At 43.8% G+C, this 15,438-nt stretch overlaps 1 protein-coding gene across 3 annotated transcripts in view; it reads right to left on the bottom strand.

The window, feature by feature from the left end:
• The window catches only part of CNTFR (ciliary neurotrophic factor receptor), a 91,293-nt gene that overhangs the window by 32,122 nt on the left and 43,733 nt on the right, over positions 1–15,438 (bottom strand). For all 3 annotated transcript variants that reach the window (XM_031945431.1, XM_031945432.1, XM_031945433.1), the window contains one exon: positions 1,809–2,039. In XM_031945431.1, coding sequence (XP_031801291.1) covers positions 1,809–2,039 — 231 coding nt within the window. The remainder of the gene's footprint in view (positions 1–1,808; positions 2,040–15,438) is intronic.

The following is a 15,438-nucleotide window of genomic DNA, read 5'->3' as shown; positions in this document are numbered from 1 at the left end:
AGAAAACAAAAACAACTTTCTATCAATGGAAAACAACACATTTTCTGCAACTTACCATCTTATCAAATTGCCTAAGGCAATAGACTTTAAATGTTAGTCAATAAACATTAAGTGACTACTATGTACTAGATAATATGCTATGCAAGGACTTAAGCATTTCATCCAGCTTTATAGTCAGTATTTATTAGAGATGAGCCTTGAACTAAAGTTTTTCTAGTGCCAGTTTTATCCTCTAGTCCATACTACCTCTCAGCGGTGAGGCAGGACTAGCTAACTGTCCAGTTCTCACTCATACATACACATATACTCCATTTCTCAGAAGAAAAATTCCACCTTCTCAGTTGGGGTTTGTGTGTGTGTCAGACAGGCAGACAAAGACAAAGACAGACTCAAAAGTCAAGAGCCCTAATTTTCCCACTCTCCTTCATTCAAACGCTCTTCTTTCTATCAATCCAATGGTTCCTAAGACATCAGGCATTCACCTGATCTCAAAATTCTCCTCAGTTTTTACCACACTCCACTAGCTTCTCAGAAAACTCACTTGATTGCCCACCCCTTCCAGCTGTTCTAATGCCAGCCTCTGGTGAGAAATGTGTCTGTTTTTCAGACAGGGACAGGACAAGGACTTGAGGCTGGAGTCAGTAACTTGAACAAGTATCTGCAGGGATAAGAGTCCCTAATTGAAGAAAGTAGGAAGGGGCAGCAGGGAAGGGATATAGACTCATGTTTCTCCCCTGGAAGCTGTAGCCAGTTATAACGGTGGGTGGGGGTGAAGGGGAAGCTTGACTCTGAATTACATTAAACTACAGGCAATTACATTTATTTCTGCTCCAATGCCCTTGTCTGATTAGGTCTGAGCAACCCCAGTCCCATTAGCTCAGCCTTTATCAGTGTATCTGTGTGGTCAATGGCCCTGCTGGCTTCCTAAGTCCTGTCTCCCACCTTTAAGCCTCTCCCTAGAGCTCCCTAGGTTTAAAGAATATAACCTACATGCTCACAATCACACAAAGACATAAACACAATCATCACACAGACATGATCGCACACAATCACACTCAGACAATCATACAGTTATATAATCACATCACATTCACACAAAGACATTCATAATCACACAGAAGAGCATACAATCCCCCTTTCCTACATATACACAGAAGGACCTCACCACTCCCACACTCTCACCCCAGGGAATATTTCTCAGATTACCTATGTTTCATCTTAATTACTGTTTATAGAAGCTGCTGCCAGGATTTTTCTCTCAAATCTCTGACACTCCTTCCACCATCTCCCTCAATCTCTCACACAAGAGTGTATTGCCCCCATTACCATGGGAAATCTAGAGAAATTCCTGCCCCCTTCATATTAGTGAGTCAACTCCCAATTATCTAAAGGCAGAGATCACTTATTTGGGAGTGACTGTCATATTGACTCAAGGGGAGAATTGGTGATCCCAAAATATCCCAGCGAAAGATATTTTTGTATTATGGTTGTTCTCCACTCTGACCTCTCTTACAGGAGAAAATCAAGAAGTCAATGAAGAAACAACCAGAGTTGAGGTAAAGATGACTGAATTCTGACAGACAGTTAGAAGGGATTTCAAATCACCTACTCCAGCTCCTTCATTTTAAGATCTTAGTCACTGCCCGTGTGAAACACAGTTAAGAGTAAAGGACACTGTCACCCTTCCAGAAGCCAGAAAATGGACTCAAGGAATGAGGAGATTGCCTGTCTCAGTCACTTCTTATTCTGTTCATTTGGATCATGGCTGACCATAGATCAGGGTCAGAATTAAAGGTCCGTGAACTCACTGCCGACATGTAGCAGGGCCTGATAGCGCAGGTGCCAGGAAGAACCCTGGTAGCAGGCGTAGTGACCACTGTGGCTAAGGTCCAGGCCTTCAAGGACCAACTGGGAGCCATTCAAGTGAGCAGCCTCCAGGTCTGTCCCGTTGACCCTCCAGGTGACTGCTGTGTCCCAGGCTGCTGTCCCACAGGGAAGGGTCACGTCTGAACCCAGGCGTTCGTACAGCACATGAGTATCTGGAAAGAGACAGGTAACAGGTCATCCCAGACATCTCAGCCTTGTGAAAGACAATTTTAAACCCACCCCCTCCCCCCACCCTGCCAACTGAGCCCTATTCTCTCTTAATCCTCCCATCTTTCATTATCTCCCTTGCCCTACCCCATGTCTGTGAAAATCTAGATGTTTGTTGTGTGTACAAGGCTTTGTGACTGTGTACCTTAGTCTCAGGAACAATCACTAATACACCAATAATTCAATTCCTTGGTTTAAAAGATTTTACCAACGGACCTCCTCCATTGTTCTCAGGGAACCTAGTGTCTGAGACCAGAAATGTAAACCTGAATTTTTCCTCCTTTGATCAATCCTGACCCTAATAATGACCCCAAACCAGACAGTGAAGTCAATTAACCCAGATGCTGTCCCTAGTCCCAGATGGATGGCACTTTGAGCCAACCCCAAACTTGTTATTGACTCTTACTAGGCTGTTAACAGTGACTGACTCTGATCCCAACTTCAAAATCAATGTGACAACTGCCTTTTATTTTCCAGCCTCCTGCTTTATAGAATTTATTTCAGGAAGACATCCAGGGACAGAACAACAAGAAAGTCCCAGAAATTCAAAGGCTGATAAGGAAGAAAGAGTTAAGTATATATTCTCGGACTCAGATACACATATACAAACACACACAACTGAAGCCCAGTTATTGTCTCTGGGACACAGGAGACTCCAGATAAGTTCTGGTTCTGACCCAGTCTCCAGTATGTGATTCCCTGTTATCCTCATGCCTGTGTCCCCAAAACTTCCATGTTCCCAGTATCCTGTGTTCTCAGCAGACTCATCGCCGTGCCCATTCTCCTTTCTATCAGCCTGCAAACTATTCTTCCATGTTCTAACCCCCTCCCCAACCTTGAACATGGAGAAAGGCCCAGACAGCAGCAGCAGCAGGCAGTACAATATGGGCAGAACAATTGGGGCCTAGAGACGGATTATTGTGCAGCTGTCACCTGGCGTTGGGAATCGAACCCTGGCCAGGCAGGGTTGAAGAGAAAAGAGAAGGCACTCGGGCCTGTCAGCTCACCTGCCCCAGGAGAGGGGCCTGTCAGAGCCAAAACCAACACCCTCCTCCTCTCCCAGCCCTCAGCAACCAAGGCGTGACTGAGCTGAAGGACGAGGGAGCACCTGTCAGAGAAAGAGGAAGGGGGGGGGGGGGGGGGGGGGAGAAAAGGGGGGGGGGGGGGGGGGGGGAGAGAACGGGGGGAGGAAGGGAAGAGAGAAAGAAGGGGGAGACAGTGGGAGGAAGAGAGACAGACTAACAAGGGAAATTGGGGAGTGCTGAAGAAAGGTGGAGAGACATCAGAGAGGGAGGTAGGAAGAAAACAAAGAAAAAGCAGAAAAGGTTAGAGAATGAGAAAGAATGTCATGGAGAGAGAGTAAAAGGGAGAGAGATACAGTTGAGAATAAGGGAGGGGAGGTCTTATGCCATCTGCCCGAGATCAAAGTATGACAACCTCTTCTTAAGAATCTAGCTTCTATCCACTTCTTCATAGTTCCTCTGATCTTATTTTTCAACAATAGATAATTGGGAAAGTGAACAAGTCTAAATTTCCTCAGCCCAAAGTGTCCCTATACCACATGCTTCCAAATGGCTCTCCCCAAATTAGGAGAATGGAATAAAAGTCACTAAGTGTGTTACTATGGGGTAAGTGTGCCTTGCCCCATGCTGGCTGCACTGTGGGAATAGGTGCCAGAGAAGAAACCAACATGAGTCGTGCCTTTGGAAAACTCAGAACCCGGTTAGAAAGATGAGACTCATGGAGATCCAAAACAATATGTGCTCAAAGATGAGTATGGCCCACTGGGAGGGGCACCAGAAATGGGGGAGATCAGCATAGGCTAGAGTGGTCCATGTCAGTGGCAAGTAAGCATTTCAACAGGTGGGTTTCAGACATCTGGGAGGTGGACTGTCACAGAGGAGGGTGGGGAGGGAACACACAGAGCCACAGGCAGGAGCAAGCGGAGACAGAATAGTGAGGGGCCTTGTTCCACTGCAACAAAAGTTCATAAATGGGAGGAAGGGAAGAAGTTAGACTGTTGAGGTTCTTCTATCTCTTCCCCATAGAAACCAAAACCCAGTACTCTGCTCATTGGAAAGGGTCAGGAAAGGGGTGGAGGAGTAATAATAACAGACACAAGCCAGTTTGTTTGGCTCTCCAGACATCTCTATCACCCTACTCTAAAGCCACAGAATAGGGGTGGGTGGTAGGTAGATAGGGAGGCACTAGCTGATCAAGCCAACATCCCTCCTGCGAGTCCCGTGCTAGGTAGTATCAAAGCATCCCAGTACATGCAACTCTGCTCAATGTGCTTTCCAGCATTCAATAAAATTCTTAATGTAAATCATTCCCTCACATTCATGTATCACACTTCCTCACATACTTGTGTATTCTGCAGCATTAACTCTCACAAAGAGCAGTCATCTTCCCGTCACTTGCACAAGGATGCCTATATGTACCCCTTTCCCAAAGAAATAATCTCGGGTCACAGCAGGAAAGATGGAAGTTAGACTGAGAAAGTTTTTCTGGTCTCAGAGAGGACAGCAGGACAGATGGGGGTGGTTGTTACTATTTGTATTTGACATAATCTCTCCAAATGAATGTGGATTGAAGCATAGTGTTTTTATCTTCTTGTTTGTTTGGTTTTTTCTTTCTTGTGCTTTTTTTCCTCCTTTTGGTCTGATTTTTCTTGCACAATATGACAAATAAGGAAACACGTTTTAAAACACATTGCATACATTTAACCTATATCAGATTGCTTGCTGTCTTGGAAAGGGGGGGAGGCAAGGGGAGGAGAGAAGGAGAAGAATTTAGAAACCAAAGTTTTTTTTTTTAAATGTACGTTAAAAACTATCTTTACATGCATTTAGAAAAATAAAGTACTATTAAAAAAAATGAAATAGTCTCTCCAGAGACTGAATTCCCAATTGCTCCTTCCTACACCTTGAGTTATCTATGCCACAGCAGGGAAGAGTAAATATATAGGGGATAGAAAAGAAGGCAAGAGACCAATTTAGCCAGAGAAAGTAACAAAAACCTTACCCTACCAAAAATTTCATCCACTCCTAGAGGAACCCAGAAATCCTGCCCAATAAGCTGAACAGATAAATAGATGGGGGAATGAACGGAGTATACACACACAAACACCACACACATACACACACACACACATCATCATCATCATCATCATCATCCTACCTTCACACAGAACTGACAGAAAAGACAGATGGACACCTCCCTCACAGAGACAGATGGATAAATAGCAAAATCACCCCAATCAATAGCTCTTGGGTGATTAGGTGGCTGTACCTAAAGCCTAAGCCTCTGAAGATTTCTTATTAACATTCCTGCTAATTATTTCTCCGTCAGGAGAGCAGACCTGCTGAGTCTGGGGGGGATTCCTGTTAACAAGCCAATTAAGGCCAGGCCTAGTCTATCCTCAAAGAGTCTTAATTACACTTGTTAATGAAGGGCCTCCCATCCTTCAGAGGATTGGAAGGCTGGGAACCCCATCCCTTCAGTCAGGTCACGGGACCTTGTATCTAAACTCTGATCACATTAACGAATCCTCTCTCCAATTATTACCCACTTCCCCCTCAGTTCCTCCCACTTAGAACTCAAAGAGAATGGGGTAGGAGGGAATGTGGTTCCCATACTTTGGTCTTTAAAAAGAGACTTTCATCTAACCTCCAGGGAAATTCTAGCTTGCTAAATTCCAACAAATTCCCCTATACTGTCCGCAGAACCTCAATGTGGGGAGCTGGGGATGTGGCTTGTGCCTCCCCCTGTTGTTGATAGGTCTGACTTTTGATATCAGACCTACACAGCTAGTAGCAAAGTAGATAGAGAGCATTAGGCCTGGAATCAGAAAGACCTGAATTCAAATTTGGACTTAGGCACTTATAGCTGTGTGACTCTGAGCAACCCCTACCCCAGTTTATTTCCTCAGCTGTAAAGTAGGGTAATAGCATCTACTTCCCAGAGTTGCTGTGAGGATCAAATGAGATAAAATGTATGAAGTACTTAGCACAATACTTGGCACATAGCAGGCATTTAATAAATACTTTCCCTTCTCTTCCATTCCCCCATGATGAGATAATATTTGCAAAGGGCTTAGGTACAGTGCCTGACACATAATAAACATTTAATAAATGCTTGTTCCTCTCCTCTTCTTCCCGTGCCTTTGGATTAATAAGACACTGATTTGACTACCTGGAAAGTAGGATAGGAAGGAGCAATAGAATTCAAAGTAAGAACCTCTTGTTTAAATTCTAGCACTGATATATCCTTGTGTGACCTTGAGAGAAAAAAAAAAAACTTTATATTTCTGAGCCTCCACATCTCATATATAAAAATCAGGAGTTGAGCTATATAGTACCTTTAAAATCCCTTCTAACACTACATTCTCTGATTTTGTGAGTCTGAGCTCCTATCTATGTAGCTAAAGAAAGAAAAAGTTTGGAGAGGGGGGAGAAGATATGGCCAGTGAGAAAGAGGAGTCTCCCCCATCTACCTATCGGTCTTTACACCCAAGGTTCAACCATTCTATTTCTCCCATCCCCCTCTGACCCCTTTCCCTGGGAGGTAGACAAGACAAATGAATGGCAGGGACAGGATGGATGGGGTGGAATAGGCCCCAGGAAGCCAGCCTGAAACACAGATGTGAAACTCTCCTTGGCCCCCACCATCTCTCCTCTCCTCTTCAGAGATCCAATGACGAGAGGCTTAGATCTCGGCTTCTCCCTCCCCAGTTCTGAATGCTGGCCCCACCTTGGATTCTCACCCTCTATCAGGGCTGGGCAGGAGACCCAACTCCAGCTCCTTGGAATTCTATTTCCAGAATCTGGAACTTTAAGGAAACGTTCCAAAGGACCCCCCTTCCCTGCCCCCCCAGAGACCTCTTGGGGCCCAGGCAGCATCTCCGGTCCATCCAGCTGCAAGAGAAGGAGATGTAAGAACTGACCGTCTAGTGAGACCACTGAGTCAGTAAGTCATTAAAAGAAAATCACAGTGAAATAATGCCATAACATTCAAACAGCACAGTCCAACAATGACCCAACAAGACAAAAACATAGAGGCAATGACAATGATGACACAGTAACACAGAGACAAAAGAGTAACTGTAACAAAAAATATTCACACCACAATGGCAGTGAGATTACACAATAACCATCAGAATGAAAATGATACAAAGTAAAGAAAAAGTATCAAAATTATATTTGGGAGGATAGATATCTTCTTTATCCAGTTCCTCAATATTTTCACCTACCCCTATCTTGTTCCCATATCTCTTTGCAAATTCTTTTCCATTTTTGAAATTAAATCAACATGGGAAAAGGTACACAATGCAGTGTGTGCACACACACAACACAAAGTTAAAGATGAGGGAATGAATTTGGAGGTAGAGGTTGGATGTTCGCAAGGGAGTCAAATTGTCACTGGGGACATTGAGGTTGAGATACAGCAAGGAAATAAGGAGAGTGGTGACAGTAGGAAATCATGGAATTGCCATAGGGGGGATAAGAGAAGCAAGGGAGAGAGCATTGGGGAATGAATGTAGGTTCAGAGCAGGGAGTCAGTGAAAATGACATCGGTGGGGAGACAATGAGGGCTAGGGGCACAGTGGATTAGAAAGGGTACAGAGTTCTTGGCCTTGACATTGTGACAAAGCCTTTAAAAGAATCATTTGTGAAAAGATTGATAGATGGGGAGGGGGGTGAGTGGGACAGAGAAGATGAGGTCATAAAAACAAAGGGAACAAGGAGAGAAAGGGGATGGTTGGAGGACAGCATACACAATTTCACTGGAAACAGCAGTGGCCACATACAATTATATGCAGTCACACACACAGCCTCCCATGGCTGTGGTCAGAACCACACTAATAGTCATACTATTCACGTAGTTACACCAGAGTCTACAGAGAGAACTACGGTGAGTCTCACCATGAAGACTAGCTCACACATCACTATATTACACATGGACTCAAATAGTCAAGATGACACTTGAATACAGATTGTGAATATGGAATACAGAGAGTCACATTCCAACCCATCAGGGAGGGGAGAACATCTCCAGAACAGCTGAGCTGGAATGAACACTCGGTTCCTAATCAATGTGGCTCTATGTACCTATTGGAAGGGAGAAGAAGAAAGAAAGGCAGAGCTATTCTCGTACTACCCAAGAGAGGGATCACTCTCGACTTTCCTGTCCAAGAAGTCCCTCTCTTTGTCTTCTGTTTCTTTTGGAAGGGGAAAAAACCTTACCCCTATCTACAAAGAACCTCCAATCTTTGGGGGAGAAGATGTGGCTCATTTCAGAATAGTCACTCTGAAGGGGGACTTCAGGGGAAGAGAATGCTTCAAGGAGAGATCTTAGTGACTTGGTCCCATTGTTCTTCAAAGAACATCTTCTGTGGGGTCAAAGAGTGTGTAAATTACTATATAAACAGAGTAAATAAGTGTGGCTTCTGTAGCTCTTCAGACTAGAACTTAAGGAGATCTATCCTGTAGATACTCAGCATCACCTCCTAGGATAATGCTAAAAACACCAATTCATCCAAGTTCATCATCCAAAGAATACACAGCGCCCATCAGAATCGCTCATCTATTCCGTCCCATTTCTAGCTCTATTCCCATACACTTTTCCACCCCTTGAACTATTCTTTAGAATATTCAGGTGAAGACAGGCTACACTCTACAAAGATGGGGAGAAGAGGGAAGAGATATCCTTATAGATCCTAGAAGAAGTTTAGCCCAACTCTGAGTTTAAGGATCTGGTTATAGGGAAATGGAATTCTAAAGAACTCCATTTGCTTTTGACACTATTCCACACTTTTTCCAAAAAAAAGCATGACTGGAAATCTGGAGATGTGGGCATCAGTTCTGGTTCTACCATGATTCACTGCCACCTTACACAAGTCTCTTCACCCCCTTATATCTCAGTTTCCTTATGTGTTAAAGAAAGGTAGAAGTCTAAGGAAAATGACTTTGTAGCGCTAGGATTCTATGTTCAAGACTGTCTTTGTGCCTAGTGGAGAGATGAAGAGATTGGCCCTTATTGGTTCTAACTCTTCTGCCTATGGGATTGGGTGAGGAAAACTGTGATGGGATTAGGGAGCTTGTGGATGGGATATCAGAGGGAGAGCCTAGGTGCCTGAGGCCCAAGCTTTGGGGGAGGAGGCTGGGCAGGCAGGCCAAGGAGTTTAAAGCACGGTGGAGGAGCAGAGAAGTTAGGGGGCCCAGGGTTCAAGCTGGATTTCTGATCCATCCCCTGGGCTGCCTGCGGAAATGAATTGAGGCCTCTGTGGGCTTCCCCAGCCACTGGCCGTCATCACTTTTCAGCAACAGCCTATCCATCTCACCTGACTCTCAGCACCACCTGCTACCCCCTCCTCAGGGTTCCATGCTATGGGAAAAAGGGGTTGGGGCAATATCTCAGAAAACCCCCTAATGAAGGGGGTTTTCAGATACAATCTCTGAGATAAATTCTGGTCTGAAAGGAAGAGCTAGCTGGTCACAATCCAGAAAATATACCCTCCATGTTAAGAAGGGAGTGACAGCCTTGAAAAAAATCCCCAGTTAAAAGACAAAATATCCTGGCCTTCAGATACAAAGAAATGCAAACACAAAATACAGCAGATCCAGGTTCACACACACCCCTGAAGCACACACAATTACCTGCCAGTTCCCTCCTTTGAAATCTCTCCCATCACCTATCCTCAGAAATGCATACACTTACACCCACAGTCATAGCATAGACCAACACAGCCACAAATACATTTACATAGCTACCAGTCAGCCCAGAAGCACAGGATATTTTTGGTAAATCAGCTGGAGCCCAGAAGGAGGAAGTGGGGAAGAGAAAACCAGACCTCTGCCCCACTAGCACAGGGTGAAGAGAAAGACCTCTCCATCTCCCTCTTAATCTGTCTCTTTTCTCTCTCTCTCCTCCCCAGCTTTCTCCCTTTCCAGAAAGCTCTCTTTTGTATCTCTGCCTTCTCTCATAGGCCTAAGAATTGGAATTACAAAAATTATCTAATTCCTTTCTTTGATATTATGAAAAGTTAAATGATTTACTCAAGGTTATACATAGCCAAGTACAAAATGAGAATTGAAGTTCAGGTGTTAAGACATATAACTAAAGGTAATCCAAAATCTTCACTTCACAGATAAAAAGCTAAGATTATCATTGAATCCAAATTTAATGATTTTTTTTTTCCGTACACCATTATGTTTGTCTCCCTCCTTTCTGCTTTTCCCCATCATTCACAAACAGCTCTTTCCCTCTGTCCCTCTTTTGTCCCACTCTCTGTTTTCAGAGCTGTCTCTCTCCCACTTCTCCCTGTACCTGCTTTGGTACAAAGAGCATCCCTGAGGACATCACTGGGGCAGCAAAACCAGAAGTCGGAGAAAAAAAAGTCATTACCTTGGGGACAGTGACTCACGTCATCAGTATTGAGCATCCAGGAGGGGAAGCAAAGAGGGCAGAATGAGGGCACACTGAGGTCCCTGGGGAGGGCAGGAAGTAAAAAGTGACTGAAGGAAAAGCTCCAGGAAATGGAGTAGTCATCCTCATCTCCTTCCACCTGCTTCATACAGGCTACTGCTTCACTCAAAACTCCCTGTCTGACATCACACTCACATCCCCTCTCTGGGTCTGGCCTCTAGAGCAGGGGGCCACAATTCCATTCAGCTGCACCTGGATCTATAACCATTCCTACATCTTTCTTCCCCAGCTATGTTCCCTCTCCTTTCTACTCAGATAGAGATTCATGAGAGACAGCAGAGTCTAAAGACCCAATGAAAAGAGCCCTGAATTTCAAAAACAACAGTCTGAATTTGAACTCTGGCTTTGCCATCCTACACTTTGCTTGTCACCTATAAAGTGAGAAAGATTGGTCTACATGATGGCTAAGGTTCCTTCCCTCCCTAAATTCTCCATCAAAAGCTGCAACTGTACAGTCACACAATCTTGGAAAGCTCCAAAGAATTCCACATGGAAGGAACCTTAGGAGACAATTTAGTTTTTTCCACTAATATCAGACTTCATAATAACTACCATTTATATAACACTTTAAGGTTTGCAAAGTACTTGCATATATTATCTCTTCTGAGTCTCACACCAACCCTATGAGCTAAGTGCTACCATGCTATATAGTTATATAATTAAGTGCAGCTATCTGCATTTAATCAAAGAGGAACTGAGTCTCAGGCAAGTTCAGCAACAGTGTCACACAGGAGTAATCATTTAATGAAGGATTCAAATCCAGAGTTCTGTGTACCATGTCAGCTAGCTAACCATCTCACCTGTGCCTTAAAATAATCATAAATTTCCTACACTCTCAATCTGGGATTAACATATTTTGATAAGAGCCAATTCTAATAGACTTGTAAGGGAAAGAACCATCCAAATCCAGAGAGAAGACTATGGAGATTGAACATGGATCACAGCATAGGATTTTTACCTTTTATTGTTTGTTTGCTTGTTTTTTTCTCTCAAGTTTTCCCCTTTTTGATCTGATTTTTCTTGTGCAGCATGATAAATGTGGTAATATGTTTACATGAACTGCACATGTTTGAACTATCTATACTGGATTACTTGCTATCTAGGTGAAGGGAGGGAGAAAAAATTGGAATATAAGATTTTTCAAGGGTGGATATTGAAAACTATCTGCATGTATTTTGCAAAACAAAAGCTAATATTATTAAATAAATAAATATTTTATATGTATTTGAATATAACTGATTCTCTTTGTAAACCCATGTAGTTTATTTTGTATATTTAAAGAAATTATTGTGAGAGGGAACCTTTAGGTTCAGGAGTCCAGGACACATAAAGGATTCAGAACCCCTGCTTTAATGCATCCCCATCAAGTACTTATCAGCTTTTGATTCTATAGAAAGAGTAAGTCAGTCAAGAAGCATTTATTAAGGGCTTGCTATGTGCCAAGTACTGGGCTCAGCACTGGGAAAAGAAAAAGAGGCAACAGATAGTCCCTGCCCTCAAGGAGATCACAGAGTAATGGAGGCAACAAAAAAAAATATGCAAACATGCCATACACAGGATAAATCGGAAATTAGAGAGGGAAGGCATTAGAATTAAGAAGAATTAGAAAGGACTTCTAATAGGGAATGGTATTTTAGTTGGGACTTGAAGGAAAGCAGGAAATCCAGGAAGCAGAGATGAGGAAGGGAGCATTCCAGGCATGAGGGAGAGTCAGAGAAAATGCCCAGAGATAGAGGCAGAGTGTCTCAATCGTGGCAAGGCAAGGAAGCCAGTGGCACTAGATCAAAGAATGTGTAGAAGGGAGTAAGGTGTAAGAAGACTAGAAAAGTGAAAGTAGGGGTAGGAACTAGGTTATTAAGGCTTTTTGAACACCAGAAGCTTTTCTGTTTGATCCTGCAAGTGATAAGAAGCCACTGAAGTTTACTGAATGGAGCAGGGATGGGAGTGGGGGGAGGCTCAAGGTGACTTGTACTTTAGGAAAAATGCCAAACGGAGGATGAATTGGAGTGAGAAGCAATTGAAGGACAGTAGACCCACTAGCAGCCAAGCTGTGAAGCAATGAGGTCCTGCACCGTGGTGGTGACAGAAGAGACAAGGGGGTATATTGGAAAGATGTTGCAAAGGTGAAATTTATAGACTACAGATTGGATATGAGGGGTGAGAGGTAGTGAGGTACTAAGGCTGACACCCAGATTGGGTGCCCTCTGAGTCATGGATCTAAAGTTAGAGGACCTAGGTTCAAATATCACCTCTACCACTTAGCACCTGGTAAGCTGCTTAACTTTCCTGGGTCTCAATTTCCTCATCTGCAAAATGAGGGGTAGAAGAGGGAGAGAAGTGTTGCTCTAGAGGGTCTCTGAGGTCTTTCCAGCCCTAAAGCTATGGTTGTGTGACTATGGGGTAGAGAAGTTCCTACTGCCTTGATATTTCTGCTGTCCTACTTTGGGAGAATCTACTTGTTAGGAGAGATCTATATTCTGAGTTCAAATTTGCATCCTAGGAACATCCCCCTGTGTCCCTAGTTCTGCCCTCCAGGACCAAGCAGAGCAAGTCTATTCCCTCTTCCTTCCCTCAGCACCTGGGGCTTCCTCTCCCCAGAACATCCTTCTGCCAAGTTGACTCCTTTCTCCCACTGGTGAGTTCCTCCCAGGGCTTCCATCTTGGTGAGGAGCCCAGGCTGGCCAACCTTCATTCCCCTCCTGGCTCTGTTTCTGACTTTCTGAACTCTGATACTCAGCCTCAGCTGCCATCTCACCCTGGAACTTCCCTGGGAATGGGCTCAAGCTGGCCATGCTTCACTCTAATCTCAGCTATGCTGCTACCACGATCTACCCCCAACCCTTCAGTTCCCTTTGATAGGCTGTCCTTCGTTTACCCATTTTGACTGTGAGTTCCTGTGAGAGTAGGACCTTTTTTTTTTTTGTTGTTGTTGCTTGTATTTACATCTCTACCCTGTAGCACTATGATTGGTACATAGCAAGAACTTAATGAATGCTTGTTGCCTTGCCTATTTCACATGACAAGGCATTTAAGGGCCCTTCAAGTATTTGAAGTCCTCCTGAAATTTCTGCTTTCCTTTCTAGGGAGATAGTTTTCCTTTCTGCTACTCCAAAGGGCTACTCTCTGCTAGAGGCACAATTTGTGGGATGTAAGGAGCCATGGCCAGATCAAGCTTCAATCACCAAACCTCCCTAGTCAGAGTGATCCCAGGAACAAGTTTATTGAGCAGAAAATGAAGGCAATGCTGCTCAGCCTGAAAAATCTAATTAACACTCTCATTCCCTCCATAGAAGCCACTATAGCAGGAACCTCCCCATGGACCAAGAGACCCTTGAAACACCTCTTCCATGGGTCCAAAGTGTTACTGACTGTCTTCTCATCTTCAAAAGATCATTATTAAATGGGGAAAGAGGTGGAAGGTGGTATAAACAGTTTGGTATTAGAGAAAGAAAACTGAATTTAAGTGAAGTCAGGAGACTTAGATTTGATTTGGAGTCCCAGGTTTGGTAATAAATACCCTCAGTTTCCTTAGCTGAAAAACAAAGGGGGAGGTGTTGAATTAATTTCCTATATATGGCATGAAGCAGGATTTCCACTGCCCAAGTTCTCTCATATTTTGATACATCTTTCTCTTTAACAAAATCTCCTTCCCCCACAGGAGTTTAGAACTCAGCCCCCCAGGTAAATGGTGTATGATATAATGGATAGTGCATCATGTTCAAACTTGGTCTCTAAAGGTCATGAAAGGAACAGAGATAGGGGGGAAAAAGATTCTAGCTGGGTCTAGTTGAGGAGATAATTTTCCCAGGGAGACTCCATGGGCCAGAAGGCCTCTGTATTTTCCCTGAAGCCAGCACATTCCTGGCCCCTCCTCCTACTCTAGGACCTTTCCCAGAGCTCCCCTGATCCCTAAAGAAACAGTTGAACATCTAATCTTAGAGGCTGAGCCTGCCCATAGCTTATCCATAACTTGATGAGAAGCAAAGATCCTATGATCCTCTAAAGATGAATTCTCAAATAGTCTTCTCTTTGCTGGGGGTTAGGAGAGGGGATGTCTTATGTGACAAAAGCAAGGATGCTATTGTCACCAAATCAAAAAGAATGGAATAATATAAAGCTAAGAATACTAGAAAGGTGGGAAAGGAGGACTAAATTAGGAAGGGCTTGGAATACCAAAGAATTTTGCATTTGATCCTGGATAAGGAGCCACTGGAATGTATTAAGTAAGGGGGGTAACGTGGTCTGGCCTGTGTTTTAGGAAAATCTCTTTGGGATTGGAGGATGGATGAGAGTGAGAAGAGACTTGAAGCAAGTGAATCCACCAGCATATGGTTCAAGCATGAGTGGTAAGAGCCTGCAGCAGGCTGGTGGCAATGTCAGAGAAGAGAAGGGGGTATATCAGAGATGTTGCAAAGGTGAAATCCACAGGCTTTGGATATGGCAGTCATGGAGTGTGGAAGATGACACCTAATTTTCCAGCCTGGGAGACTAGGAGGATGGTGGTACTCTATAATACAGGGAAGTTAGGAGGCAGAAACAGTTTAGGGGGAAAGATAACGAGTTTCTCTGTGAGAAAGAAAACTAGGCATCAAGCATAAGAAAAGCCAGGTAGTGGGGGAGAAGAAGTCTCTTCTATCATCCATTCTCTGTTCAATCCCAAAAAGGATTTTCCTAAAACACAGGCCAGACCACGTTACCCCACTTACTTAATACATTCCAGTTACTCCTTATTATTTGCAGGATCAAATGCAAAATTCTCCGTTTGGTGTTCTTAGCCCTTCCTAACTTAGCCTTCCCTTCCTACCTTTCTAGTCTTCTAGCACAAGGAGAAAACTAGCTAGAGGAAAAGATACCCAA

Source organism: Sarcophilus harrisii, chromosome 1, assembly GCF_902635505.1.
Source record: "Sarcophilus harrisii chromosome 1, mSarHar1.11, whole genome shotgun sequence".
NCBI classification, from domain to species: domain Eukaryota; kingdom Metazoa; phylum Chordata; class Mammalia; order Dasyuromorphia; family Dasyuridae; genus Sarcophilus; species Sarcophilus harrisii.
The sequence above is the reverse complement of the archived record's forward strand: the minus strand, read 5'-3'. Positions and strand labels throughout refer to the sequence as shown.